The sequence below is a fragment of the Podarcis gaigeae genome (genome assembly GCF_964106915.1).
Source record: "Podarcis gaigeae genome assembly, chromosome: 9".
In the NCBI taxonomy this organism is placed as follows: Eukaryota; Metazoa; Chordata; class Lepidosauria; order Squamata; family Lacertidae; genus Podarcis; species Podarcis gaigeae.
This window is the reverse complement of record NC_139685.1, coordinates 23,747,837-23,763,034: the sequence shown is the minus strand read 5'-3', so window position 1 is coordinate 23,763,034 and position 15,198 is coordinate 23,747,837. Positions and strand designations below refer to the sequence as shown.

The following is a 15,198-nucleotide window of genomic DNA, read 5'->3' as shown; positions in this document are numbered from 1 at the left end:
GCATGACCAATGATCAGAGATGATTGGAGTTGTAGTTCAGCAACACCATAGAATCATAGAGTTGGAAGAGACCACAAGGGCCATCGAGTCCAACCCCCTGCCAAGCAGGAAACACCATCAGAGCACTCCTGACATATGGTTGTCAAGCCTCTGCTTAAAGACCTCCAAAGAAGGAGACTCCACCACACTCCTTGGCAGCAAATTCCACTGTCGAACAGCTCTTACTGTCAGGAAGTTCTTCCTAATGTTTAGGTGGAATCTTCTTTCTTGTAGTTTGGATCCATTGCTTCGTGTCCGCTTCTCTGGAGCAGCAGAAAACAACCTTTCTCCCTCCTCTATGTGACATCCTTTTATATATTTGAACATGGCTATCATATCCCCCCTTAACCTCCTCTTCTCCAGGCTAAACATGCCCAGCTCCCTTAGCCGTTCCTCATAAGGCATCGTTTCCAGGCCTTTGACCATTTTGGTTGCCCTCCTCTGGACACATCAGGAGCGTCACAAGTTAGCAACCCCTGACCTAGCACCAGCTTTAAAAAATGACCACTATTTTGCTTTGCAGTAATAATCTGACCAGCCAATGCAGTCCCGGATTCTATCCCTGATGTCTTCAGGTAGGACTGAGGAAAACTCTTGCCTGAAACCTTGGCGAGCCAACACCTGTCAGTGTAGACAATGCAGAACTAGATGGAACAGCCATCTGCTCTATCGATAGGACAGCTTCTGTGTTCTTGTGCTATTGAATATTTTGTGTGAGTAATTATTTCTGTATTCATTTTAGGGACAAGAAAATGGAAGTCTCTTTCAAAACAGGTGAGCTTCAGTTCTGCACAACAAAGAATTAGGATTTGTCTCAATGTGTGTAATTGTTGTATGTGTGTTTACTATCTACAGTTACTTTATATTTTGAGAGGAATATCTGAAGCACTTCCCTTTGCTTGAATTATATAAATAGCTCATAGGTGTGAAGAGATTGACATTAAAGTATTCAGTATTGGGTGAATACTGGTGTGGTATAGTGACGAAGAGTCAAAAGCTGGGGGCTCTTCTTTCAATTCCCAGCTCAGATGTAACTCAGATTGTTGACCTTAGGCAAGCAGCTCTCTCATTTTCAGTTTATGGAGATGATAATGCTAGCCAGTTTATATTGTTGATGTGAATGAGTGAAATGTTATCTATTGCATATTTTTATTACAGTCGTACCTCGGAAGTTGAACAGAATCTGTTCCGGAAGTCTGTTTGACTTCCGAAACGTTCAACTTCTGCTCCTGCAGCCAATCAGAAGCCACATTCTGCTTCCAAAAGAATGTTTCAAAAGCGGAACACTCCGGGTTTTTGATCATTCGGGAGCCAAAACATACGAGCTCTGGAGCGTTCGAGAACCAAGATACAACTGTATATGTAATCTGCATTCCATCATTCTACTTTATTAAATGTTTGCATGCTGTTGTAACCCAGACTTTCCAATATCTTGTACCATGGGATTTAATCCAGTTCTTGCCACAACCTTTCTTCTCTGCAGTGTAATCTATCTACTCAGAGGTAAGTCCCATTGAGTTCAAGGGTACTTACTTTCAGGTAGGTTTGTAGAGGATTTTATCACATAGATAGTCAACTTTCTTTTAATTACTGTTTTACAGGAATTGAATCAAATACTTGTAGAAACTCCACCAGTTTGGAAAGGGTCGTCAAAACTCTTTCGTAACCTCCAAGAGAAAGGTACAGAGGGATATTTGTTTTATTAGAATGTGAGATTCCAGGAGTTTCAGGTGCTTACCCAGGCTTTGTGTTTCCTTTGAAAATGAAACACAGCAGAATCTGCAGAGTCTTTAGGATACGTGGTTTATTTACACATATATGCAGCCTGAGCCTATGATTGGGGGGGGGGGTCACAGCATCAACATCCCAAAAAGGGTCTTGTTTTCCCATAGCTGCTGAAGCCTTTGATTCAAGCAGAAATCTGGCATGGCTTTTTATCTTGTTTTACAATCTCTAGGTAACATTACAGCAGACACTGCCCTCAGATTCCCACTTTGTGCTACAACTGATTCTTGAATTGAGAGAGGGGCCCCTTTCATTTGTTGTCTGGCACAGAGCCCCCTCTCTTTCACTTTCCTAATGACTCATCACCTTCCTTTTGTTTTCCTAATGGCCCATCACTTCAGGTGATTTCTTCATCAGGAAACTGGCCTGGCTTATATTTTACCATTGGCTGAATTCCGTGTCTGGCACCTACAACCTCATAACACAGGGGAATTTGGCACCCACAAACTCACAACAGTATTTACCTTAAGGCTTAGATTGCCCTTTACCTTTTTAGGATCTTCCCTCACACTAGCTATTACTGTTTTGTGCTGATTATATTGCCACCTCAATAACTTGTACCTAAACGAATAGTACTGCCTTCAGCAGACTGAGCTGTAATTTGCCCACAGGATTTATCTCTGTTGCTTGCAGCTTTTCCAGAATCTCTCTCCCAGAACAGCAAGAGCAGTCATCCAGAACTATCTGTCTATAGGATGCAATATACTAGTACTGACAAAAAGCAGAAATGTGTTCAAGATTTCCTAGATAGCTGTGTTCTTGTCTGCCTGACCTACTTCACAAGAGCCGCTTTCATTCATTGGTCTCCAGTAAAGTGACTTAAATAGAACATTTTAAAGTCAGGGGGCCTTTGTGTGTGCATGCACTCTGGGTAATTTGGCAGGTCTATCTAGCCAGGGTAAGCCCTGCCCTTTGCAGGCAAATGGTGAGTGAACAACATTGTTTGTGGTGCAATGAATAAATAGGATGAAGCAGCATGATGTGGAAAGATCATTAATCGTTAGGTGACTGAGACTTTCAGTGAAAAAAATTAAATGCCAGAAGTGTGATGGCTTAAATGAGCAAGCTAGATTAGTTGTGCAACTTTGACTTTTTAATTTTTGTGGCAGTGAGCATATGGGAGGTAAAAGAAAAAGACTTTCTAACAGTTGTTGGATTTTGCAATCCACTTTTGAGGGTTTGGAGTGTTAAGCAATAAGTTCATGTGGTTCATGCTGTTTTAAGCTGAAATGTATGTTAAGTTTCAATACACTTGAATCTAGGCAAGCATGTTGCTTTTGTTGTAAATAAAAATATGCCCTTTTCCCTTATGGGGTATCCAAGAGCCCATATAGAGTCCTTACATAGGTTCCCTATTGGTAGGAGAAAATAACAGAGGCCAACCAGAGAATATTGAGAAGCAAAGCAGCTAGTAAGCTTGATCTTTATTGATCTGTTGCAACAGGGTGCTCCCCTCACACGCAGGAGAGGAAGAGGACCCCCAAAATTGCTGTGCAAGGGCTTATAAAGACTTGAAATTCCCATCCTCTAGATCAAGACCACCCCCAGAAACATTATGCATACATCACAGAAGGGGTGCAACCCAAGACCACCCCTCAGATACATCCCACCTACATCACAAAAATTTAAATGTTGTTTTTCTCTTGTCCTTGTTTATCTCCTGTCTGGCAGGTTACTTGATTGGATTTCCTGGGGAGCCTGGCCATTCTTTTGTAGTGGTAAAATACTTATTTCCTGAGCCAGGTCACAGGCTCACACCTTGTATCTTAAATGTGTCCTTAAGACAGGATTTGTGAGGAAAGAGACAATGGGGAGACTTTTCCATTTTGACCATGCAGAGAAACATTTGCTCAGTTTAGGAATCAAAATGGTTCCAGGTTGGCTTTCCTGTGCTGATCTATGTACATGTGGTTATGAACGTTGCCATATATCTAAAACCATAAAATTCCTATCACACTTTCTTTCCGAGTAATTTATATAAAAGGTATTTGTAGTAAGGTGTTGAAATTAGTTATGACAAAGGCATTAATAAAGAAGAAAAATGTGATTGGGCAGAAGTCAAATCAATGTAACCCATTTTGAGTACTTACTTGCCAGAATAGTGTACTTTAAAATTTGATTTGTATGTTTTTCTAAAGAAGCAAAATTCTGTGGCGGGAGAGGTACATCAGAGAAACAGAGGGGGAAGGTTTAGAGCTCTTCTTATGTTCTTAAATAAATGGTTATATATCTAGCATAACTCATTAGCCAAGAGAGGCTTCTTGCAGATGAAGGAGTTCCAGTGTGTTTGTAGAGTTGCCATAGAAAGGGACTATGATATGGACAAACCCCCATTATTTACTCTGTGGCTATTAATCTATGACTGGAGGAATAATTTAAGTGATTTGTTGCCTTGCTCTTTTCAGGTGTGATTTCTTACACAGAATATCTGTTTCTTTTATGTATCTTAACAAGTAAGTGTTCAGAGTAAAATTTATATCCTATATTTGTACATTTCATGCCATTTAATGCTCATTAAAATAAGTCAATATTTTTGTGGAAGGGAAAAACTCATAATTTGCAATTTGCCCTTATCTGCCCATGATGAAACATTACTGGAATAATTCAATACAAAAGTACAAAAGATAACTTAAATCACTGTCCTGGAAGCAGTACTTGAACATGTTCTTTTCCATATTCATTCTTCTTATAAATAAGTCTGTTACTATTTCAATCGGTTACCACAGTGGAAGTGAAACAGGCTTCTATTGGCAGGAGGCAATACCAAAATAAGTTTCAACGTCTTCCTTTCAATCCCAGTTGAAGGGTTGGTTCCAGTACATTCTGATGCAATCTTCCATGTGATAATCCCATTTCACCTTAGAATACATGTGTGGGATTTTTTGTTTGAAAGATTCCCACTCCTCAAACTGATGCAATACACACCCTATCTAAATGAATGGGGTGCTGCTGTCAAAAACTCATTAGTGAACTGCTTTCCAAAATTGCATGTTACCATGGAGGTTCCTAGGAATTATGTGAAGACCTAAGATTCCACCTCCTCTGCACAACAGCCCAGGGTCCTGTCATGAAATAGTGCTGCAAGAACTGATAAAAAACACCAAGTTGGTATATGGTCTTTATGATTTGAGCAGGGGTTTCCAGAATGTGACCCATAGACCACAAGTGGTCCATGAACTTCATTTAGCTGATCTGCAGTGGCAAATCTACAAAGTGACATAGCTTACATGTGTGTGAAGACTCTCAATACTTTTCAAGTGGTTGGGATGGGGTGTTGGTTTCAGATTACAGTGGTACCTTGGGTTACATATGCTTCAGGTAACATACACTTCAGGTTACAGACTCCGCTAACCCAGAAATAGTACCTTGGGTTAAGAACTTTGCTTCAGGATGAGAACAGAAATCGTGCTCTGGCAGCGCGGCAGCAGCAGGAGGCCCCATTAGCTAAAGTGGTGCTTCAGGTTAAGAACAGTTTCAGGGTAAGAACGGACCTCCGGAACGAATTAAGTACTTAACCCGTGGTACCACTGTACATGGCCTTGTTGCCATGCTGCCTGGAACTGGCCCACAGCTATGGGTCAAAGTAGAGACCAAACATTATGTATGTTTAAACACAAAATTGTCACAGTCGTGTAGCGGTGGGTGGGTTTATGTCTGAATTTAGGCAGTCTGATTTTAACAGCAGAAGTGAGGTGAGCTGAACCCTCTCTGCATCTCATCACCCCAGGTGTATCCTTTTAAATTGCTTGACTCTGTTACACCTTTCCCCTCTTTTTTGCCTTTGGCAGAGCCACATGCTGGTTTTAGAATAGCTTTCAACATGTTTGATACAGATGGAAATGAGATGGTGGACAAAAAAGAGTTTTTGGTGGTACGTATATTATACATTGCCCTTTTACCAGGTTCTTAAGTGTGTGTTTGTTGTATTTATGTATGCTGTAGCAAAAAACTTTTAAGTAAAAGTTGTGAAATTGTAAATCGGGGGAAATCCCTCTGATTCAAGAGTCAGCAACTAGATTGTCTGAAGAGGCCTTTGTATCCCACCCTCAAAGCACGTACACTCTACAACAACTTATTTCCCAGTTACTCACTGGAGTATCCCAGTTGGATACTCCAGCTACAGTATGTGGCCCCACTATGAAAAGGTGGCACTAAGGAACCATGTGGGTGGTTACCTAGCAACCATGTGCATGGTACACTCTTGTGATTGTGGTGATAAAGCAAACAGCACATGCTTCGCAGAGGAGGTGAAGTGTGTGGTGGAGTAGGGAGAGAGTTGGGAAATGTGGGTGAAAAGAGAAACATTTGAGACTGAAAAACAAGCAAGAAGGTAGAAAGAGAGAAATGAAAATGAGAATTTTCTCCTGTTTTTCACTGATTGGATAACTACATGGTGGGTACCACCTAGTTAAGCTACAATCCATGGTAACAGTTTGGAGATGTGCCAATTTGGAGATAGAAAGAAGGGGTCATTGATCATTACATGCATGGGTATTTTAATATCAGTTAGTAAGGGAGAAATGACACTGTGCTGTTGTTTCATGAGTTGGTTATGCAATATGATGACAACAAATGAAAACTTTTTTTAAAAAAACTCCATGGCAGATTTGGGTAATCTTTGACCCTCCAGATGTTGTTAGAACTCTCATCATCCCTGTCCATTGGCCATGCTTGCTGAAGCTGGTGAGAGGTTGTAGTTCAGCAACATATGGCGGACTACAGATTCCCTACACCTGTTCTATGGTATAAGCCTTGTGAATTGTGACCAACCTTTCAGAGCAAGAACCACACTACCATCAGTGTTAGAAAAGATTTTACTAAAAAAATAAAATATTAAAGTATGAATGGGCAAAAATCTTTAACATCTATTCTAAAGAAAAGCTGGATGTTTAATATGCCCTCAAGCTGCTATTTTAACATTCATCTGTAATACTAAGAGTTACTGAAAGGCCAAGCAGACTCTTTAGTGAGTTCTCATGTAAATAAAACCAGTCTAATTAAGGCAATGGTGCTGCCCTTTATTAGGTCCCATTGCATAAAGAACATGAAACGTGACAAGGAAGAGCTTATAACACCCAGTTTTTCCTGTATACAACACCACACCAAAAATTATCCAAACTAAGTCATCAAACGCTTTACAGACTTTTTTTTATTTAAAAAATCCTGTTTGCTTATGTCATAGGTTTGAGGTCAGAGAACAGAGGGATTTTGTTCCCTTGATACAAGAGATGTTGTTTTGTCCTTTCTGCTTTCAACAGTCAATCCCATTATTTTGTTTCAGACAATGTTCCTATGAAAAGTGCTCTCAGATTAATTCATGTTCACTGTCGTACTCTTTGGTATCCTGTAGCACTTCTTCTGCACAAAAGGTTCATTTCCAGAAGATCAAATGAGCCTTATTGATGAGTGCAACAAGATCTTCCTCCCCGTATCTGGTGTAGAGGAAATCAAAGCATGAATTGGAGGTTTTAAAAAAGATCTTTTTGCTTTTTCAATTACCAACACTCTCCTTACCATTTCATGATGGATTGACCTTACTTTTTAGTTTACGCCAATCTGAGGTATTTCAAATGCTCAGAAAAAGAATATATTGTATAGTCTCCTGGGACTGTGCTACTTCAGAATGCAGATGAGGTTTTGCATGTTTGAAGGCTTCCCACATTCTCTGTGCTTGGAAAACTAATATGCCATGAAGAAGTCTAGGCTAGATCCTTCTCCCTAAGGTAATAGCTTTCTATATGTGGGAAATTTTTGATGAAGGGAACAATCAAACATGAAACTTCATCCTGCATTCTAAAGTTGTAAAATTCCAGGGGGAGCAATATTCTTTTTCTGAGCATTAGAATAGGCTCTATGGCTCATTATCTCTTCATGGAGTCACAATTTGCAATGGAGGCTAGGATAGGATAAGATTGGATTGGATTGGACTGGTGAACCGTGCTGTAGTGGGCACATTCAAGTAGCTTTATTATTGGAGATAGGTGCCTATCAGTCCAATATGTAAGGAGCTATAGATCATGTTAGTCTAGTTGCCTGCTGATAACAAAATCCACTGCAGAACTTTCAGCTCTGTTTCTGAGTACTTAAATTGTATCTGTTGCTCAATATCTCTCCATTGGTTTTTATGGTGTCTTTCCTACATTTACAATTGCACAGACAGCACACAGCGAGAGTGGGATAAGTTTGTGTCAATTGGCACATACGCCACAGCATTGCACTTGCTTCTACCTAGAGGTGAAGGTGGGACTCAGGAGGAGAAAATGTGTATTAAAAACTCCATTGTGTTTGTTAAAAATAAGTTTAAATATTAAGGGTACAATCCAACAAAAGTTAGTTGCAGATAGGCCTCACTGCATGTAACTTTTGTTAGATAGTTCCTTGAGGCATTAGTGTGTGATGGCTTTATGTCTGTAAATATCCTAAGACAGAGGAACGACTATAGGGAATACAATTGGCTTTTTTTGCAGCTGCAAGACATATTCAGAAAGAAAAATGAAAAGAAAGAAAGAAGAGGAGATGAAGAGAAACGTGCTATGCTGGTAAGTGTTGATGAAAGAAACCTGTGGACTTTCTGGTTTTCTTTGCATGATTATTGGTGCTCTATTATCTCAAATACTGCACAGAGAATGTTAAGTTTACAGTAATAATCACAAGTACATATTTTCTATTATGATGAACATATAGCTTCATTCTCTGAAACTGAAAGTGAGACATTTAGAGAGAGGCAGGAGTACTGGTATCCCAATCAAAGAAATGTAAAGTCGTTCATAAGAATGGGCAGAACCACTGGGTTCCATTCTGCTAGCTGTGGCAGTGATCTGTGGTTTGCTATTTCTAGAGCAGCTGCAGACCCAGCCAGAAAGTGGTTCCTACAGAAAACCAGGCTTACTACAGCAATGCTTCTGCCCTGTTGGAATCCTTGTTTCTGTTGGAATTCTGTTGTGGGTGAAACTCTGTTCAGTCCTTCATTTTTGATAATCCTATTGCTGTGGTGACAATAGTTTGTTTTGATGACCTGCTTTTTAAAAATCTTAAGAACATTTTAATTTTAAAAATATTGTTGAACTTGTTTAATTTTAAACAAAGACTTATCTTTAAGTAAAACTGTATTTCATAACAAGTACAATTGAAGTTGTTATGCCCTAACCTACTGTTATCTTTTCTTTTTATCCTGGCTTCATTTTGAAATGCAACTCTTCATTTCACTCTTCTTTACTATATCAGCATCTCCAGCTTTATGGATACCACAGTTCTACTAATGCTGTATGTACTCAAAATGTATTATACTTCTGAAGTATTAAATCTATGTGAAATCAGCATTCACTACAAGAAATGACGCACAGTGTTAAAACCAAAATGTTCAGTGTTGATAAGAAACTGTTTTAAGGTTGCCTGGGTGGAAGCCTTAAGTAACAGGAGAGGATGCAGCTGTGACTTTTTACTGGCACCCTCACCAAGAGGACTCCAGTTTTACTCTATAGCTGATCTGGAAGGAGGATCAGTGAAGGGGTTGGTGGAGGAAGCTGGTAGAAGGTGTAACAGTTATTTGTTATTTCACTGCTGCAGAACTTTTAGAGGGGTGGGCAGGATCTTTCATTTGTAAGCCATCAATTTTATACTGAAGAAATACTTGGCCATTTTTTTATATAGCATATAGACAAAGTAGAAGCACGAGGGATCACTGCCTCAATAGGTTCTTCATTTTTCAAATCCCTGGTAGATGAGACTCTCTAACTGTTCCCCAAATGCAAGCTTTAATCCTCACACTAGATAATAGATTTTCCTTTTTTTGTTGAGCTCACCATACCATTTAGGGTAGGTGAGGTTATTTTGATAGGATTTTAGTACTAGGGACAGGATTCAACTAATGAATAACTGTGCAAGGGCTTCTGCAACAGGGATTTCCCCTTTCCTACCTTGTACATTCCCTGAAATTGGTTCTAGAGGGGTTGGGAGCCCTTTAGCAGCAGCATGCAGGGAAGGAGGAGGAACCATTCTGCCTGACAAGTTTGATTAAGTTACAAGAAAAAATGCAGGAACTTGCTTCTGTCCCCCCCTCTTTCTTTCATATTGTGAGTTACTTCTCTGGTGCATGGCCTTGGTGTATGTTTTCGCATGCACTGCATGTGCCTCATGACTGGTTGAACTGAAAATGTCACAGCTAATGGCTTTAGTATAATCTTTTATGCAGATGAAGCATGTATAATGTAAAAATACTAACATCCTTGGTATTGAATACAGCAGATAACATCAAGTATCAGGCTAGTTAGCTAGTATTTTTACAGTATATGCACACATGCACACACATACATTTCATCTCACAGAATTATTCCTGGATTGGGCTTTTCAAGCAAATACATTTTAGGAATGGTACCCCAGAATTGGATACAGTTTTCCTTGTTTCACTGTTCACACAATATATTTGCCTGAGAATCCCATGATGAGGATTATGGCAATGAGTATTTGTCTCGCAACTATCGGCGACTTCTTCCGATACACAGTCATCCAGGACTTCTAAGTTTTCACAAACAGCCCGTAGTTTCAAAAAAAATTATGCCAATCATAGATACATTTTCTGCTTGGAGGTTTTTTTCTGAATCTCAGAAAATGCAACAGTTACAGATTCTGTTTTGCTCAATTCAAGAACACAAAAAGGCCTTCTCCACTGTACACACAGCCATTTTGCCTGACTGGTCACATGACACGTGCGTTATTGCCTATGTCAGTTCCCTCAGTAGCAGAACACAAACTTTATAAGTACATCTACCTCACGGTTCGCAGTTGTGGTCCGTGTTGTCGCCTGTTACCGTCTTACAGCATCTGGAAACTCTATACTTCATTATGAATCACCCTGTATATTTAATGTAAATGGTTTTAGGTACAAACATCAGCAGCATAATCACAAGTCACCTTGAACTGCTTCACTGTGTCTACTTCTGAATTTTGCTATTGAATCTGACAGAACCACTACAAGAAAACAGAATATTATGTTAAATAGATTATATGACCAAGCAGCTCTTGGGTTCTGGTGAGCCCCTACTTCCCAACAGAGGATAGTTTTTACTGGCAAGTTCAGATTACACCACTGTAATGTGTCCTGTAGTTCATTCCATCAGTACCGCTGGTGTCACAGGAACCTGTTGCCTATCGAGCAACCATAGTCACCAGGAAATCAGGCTTAAGTAGATGTCAACACCTGGTGCTGTGTGCTTCTAAGAGCTGCCTCCATGGACTCACAGGACAATCTCCAGTGAGACCTATCTTCACCGTCACCTGAACAATCCTACTCAAGTCAGGAAATCCTAGAATAAGGTGGATTTTACAGTAATGTCATCCATCAGTATCTCCCACTGACAGCTGTCTCCATGGAGGTGATACACACCTGCTGCTGAAGTAACCCAGCTAAAGTGAGGGATTTCCCACCTTGAAATATTCGTATTGCAGCAGCTGCTGAGAACTATCTCCATGGAGACAGCTCTCAAAGGGACCCAACAGCAAACACAGAGACATGCAAGGAATGTGAGTACAGGCAAAGTGTAGGATGGAAAATCTTTCCTTCTGCCTACTGTGAATTATTTCACTTCCTTGTTTATAGTATGTGTTTCTCACCTTTCTAGATACGCTACCCCATCTTGTCACTATAACATTTAAGGATGCTGCATTTATAGGTATAAGCCACATCCATTCACATCAGGGGAAGACTGAGCTGCGATTTATAGTGCTTTCAAATGACAGCTACGATGGCCCTTGGAAAAAAAGAAAAGATACCAAATCTTTAATGGCGTGGTTTTTCTACTGCATGTCCTCTGCATTTTGAACCATAGGAAAGGAGGAAGAAAGAGATGCTGTAGTACAGCACCATGGCCAATACCCTCACCTGAATATAACAAGAAACATTTTTTAGAAACCAACCAAACCACAAGCACAAAATCATTTTGTATAGAGAAATACCCTTTCATTAACCTCTTAAAGATGATCAGGACTGACAGCTGTGATAGCAGCAAACATGGACTCCCACCCATCCACCCACCCACCTCTTGCTGTTATCTCATGAAGGATCTATGAGCTGAGTACTGAACTTGTCTTGGAAATACCTGGTATGCTCCTAGATTTTTGTTTCAAGTCTCTGTCTACCCCACTCCATCCTCTTCAGCCTCTCAAAACATAACTGTGTCCAGGATTTCAGCACAAAGCTTCATGCAATATTGCTGGCAAGTTTGGAGTCCCAGCACTACTTTTCTAAGCACAAGTGTTTGGAATTTTAGTTAAAATTGATGGTACTTATTTCTGACTATACTTATGGATCAGAATGTCATCTGGATAATTTTGGTACTTTTCAGAAGGATGACATAGTATACAAACATGCACGTTGTAAGCTTCACTCTGTGTCATCTAACATGTCACTACAGAAAATTCAACATGAGAACATTATTTCTTCACATATAATTAAAGATAGCTTTCTTGCCTGAAGAAAAATATCTAAAGTAGCTAGAAATATTTATATAATATATAGAGAGGGTGTTCTTTTTATCTTTTCATATATGTTGGCTACTGATCAAAACTCCGAGCATAATCCAGCCAAATTAAATGTCACTAAATTCTTCTGATTTCATTAGGAGATAGTTAAGCATGTGCTTAAGTATTTCCCATTGAAATAAATAGAACTTAAAATTCTTAATTGGGTGGGATCTTCCCCATACTTCTTTTTAATCTAGTAAGAGTAGTACTTCACAAACTTTCTCCAATTAAGAGAGAGTTCATAGGCTCCAATTAGGAAAGAGTTCAGTGAGACAAATTAGTCGTGACTGAAATCCCATTTACTTCAATGGAGAACCATAACTAACCTTTTTCTGGAATGGACCCACATTTCCCCCCTAAAATAGAATGAAAAAAGTCTAAGATTCTAGTGACACATGAAGAAGAAAAAAACTTATCACATGAGAATCATTCTTTTTTAAAATGTGTACAAAACTATGTTTGGTCCCATGTGCAAAGCTATATCGTAATTTTTTTTTTAAAGTTGGCAATATCAACCTAATAAGATTGCATCATCATGAATAAAGAAAGTGGTTCTCAGGGACTCTGCTGCTTTGAAAAGGGCAATGTATTATAAGCAATGTGTTATACAGTATTTTTCTTTGTGCAGGAAAAATGGAGAAGGTGATCACATAGAGCTTTCTTTTTTTTTAAGATTAGTTAGCAAAGATGTAAAAGTGTATAAGCTGCTCTTGGTTTTTATTACTTTATTACCCCTTCCCACCAAACCTATGCATCTTGAAAATTTTGCAGGTGCTAAAAACAGAAGGAGAGGACCTGGTTCCAAGAAGCTATTGGGATACTCTGAGACGTAGCACAAGCCAGGCACTCTTTTCGGACCTTGCAGAGGTATAACAAAACCTCTGTATGGTCCATGAGCTTTTCTTCATTTTTCTTTTTCTTTTTCTTTTTCATATTCCATTTTATTGTGTATATTCTAAATATTTTAAACTTTTTAATTACACCTCCTCCTTGCTTTGGAGTTGTTGTTTTTGTTTTCCCCATGGTTTTTGTTTGGTATTTACATTTGTGATATTTGTTGCATAAGAAAAACATGCATTTGACACATACTTTAAACTGCCATATTTCTTGTTTACTAACAGTGAAATAATTGGTTTTATTTCATTCTTGGAATATTGGATATCTTTTTATTTTATTGCATTATATTGTATTTTGAAAAGATACTTCACAGTTATAAGTATGCCTATCTTAAGAACTAGTCTTTTACATTTGAAAAGTATAGATAGGTTCTGTGCTTTCCATTTAATGAACCATCTGATGATAAACATTTATGTTTCATAAAAGCATAAGTGGGCGACCTTTCTCTATTGAAGGGTACATTCCCTTGGGGTAAATCTGTCAGAGACACATGCTGGTTGTATGTGGAGCCAGAAACAAAAGTGTTATAAATTAGCTAACTTAGAATGCTGCTCCTTACATAGCAAAAGTGGGATGAAATTATAAAAACCCAGGAAAAATACAGAGGAAACCAACTGGAAGCAGAAAACACTGTAAGGATGGAATGGGACAGCATCATAAAAAATTGAGAGCCCACATAAAATGAAACTGGGAGCTGCTTGTTGCCTACCTGTGGATTAAAGGAACAGCTCTGCCTGGTAACAACCATTGTACATTGGGATAGCTTCCATTTATGATTATTTAGGCACAGCTAATTTTAGTAGACATGAAGTTGGGATTAGGCATGGGCAATTGTTTGTACTGTTGCATGAGGGGTTGTGCCTGCCAAGATTCCCTTTTCTACATAACTATTGAAGGCACAGAATCCCCACTGCAAGTTGAAAATTCATCTGGCATTACCTCTGTGTCTTACTTGCTGATGGGTTTAAGCCCTGTTTGGTGCATCTACAGACCTCCCAGCTAGACAAAAGGCAATTTTCATATTTATGTGAGACTGACAAGGAAGACATTTGAGGAAGAGGAGACATTTAGACTTCTTTCAATGAAAGGAATGAATGCATTAATAAGCGCTGACTTGAGGCTATGGGAATTGAAGAGGAAAAACATTTTATTTGGGAAGTCAGAATTAAAGGGTTTCATACAGTATGTGCATAGACCCTGATAGAGTACTGCTGCATAGAATAAAGAATTTTCTGGTCTTTGTATATCCACCCTAGGATATAGTTCATACACAACAAATTATTCTCCATGTTAAGCCCTTTTATAACCATTCTTTCTTTCTCATCCACTGATTCATATGATTATTTTCATGTAGATATAGGTGGTTTACTTGTGGAGTATTGAGTATAATGATGAATATATAAAATTCATGGAAAAGAGGTTATGTAATTGTTTTACCATGTACTCAGATTGTGGACCATCCTGCTGCCACAAAACTTAAACTCATGTACATTCACATGCCTATAAAACCACTCAATTTTAAGTTCAAAGCAATTGCCTTGGTCACCTGGGATGACCTGGAGAATACAAGTCCTGGGGAGCATCTGTCATGTGCTTGTAAATTGAATTTGCACCATTTCAGGACCAACTGTACTCAGAGGTTTTGGAAGCTATTGATATAATGGTCACCTGTCAGTGTCATTTCTATGAATCAAGTGTAGCCTTGCTGCAAGGTCTTTGGGAACCGATTATTTGAGCTGGTACTGTAGGCCAAGCTTGCATTTTCAGAAGGGCCGTATTTTGATAAATAAGCAATAAAAAATAGATGCAACGGTTAATAATGCTGTCCAGAAATAGAAAAGAAAATACACAATCCTTCATACTGCTTAAATATATCTGGTTTGTGTACTATATGAATCTGAAAGTCAGCTAGTCAGGTCTCATATTGAGGACCTGCTACTCCTATTAGATTACAATTTC

At 39.0% G+C, this 15,198-nt stretch overlaps 1 protein-coding gene across 4 annotated transcripts in view; it reads left to right on the top strand.

Moving 5' to 3' along the window:
* MICU3 (mitochondrial calcium uptake family member 3) overlaps positions 1-15,198 on the top strand; it is a 43,629-nt gene that overhangs the window by 14,662 nt on the left and 13,769 nt on the right. For 3 of the 4 annotated variants that reach the window (XM_083755796.1, XM_083755794.1, XM_083755797.1), the window contains exons 3-9: positions 782-813; positions 1,641-1,719; positions 4,230-4,277; positions 5,613-5,695; positions 8,292-8,363; positions 9,049-9,087; positions 13,114-13,209. In XM_083755796.1, the coding sequence (XP_083611922.1) occupies positions 782-813; positions 1,641-1,719; positions 4,230-4,277; positions 5,613-5,695; positions 8,292-8,363; positions 9,049-9,087; positions 13,114-13,209 (449 nt within the window). The remainder of the gene's footprint in view (positions 1-781; positions 814-1,640; positions 1,720-4,229; positions 4,278-5,612; positions 5,696-8,291; positions 8,364-9,048; positions 9,088-13,113; positions 13,210-15,198) is intronic. The other variant, XM_083755795.1, reaches the window with a different exon arrangement.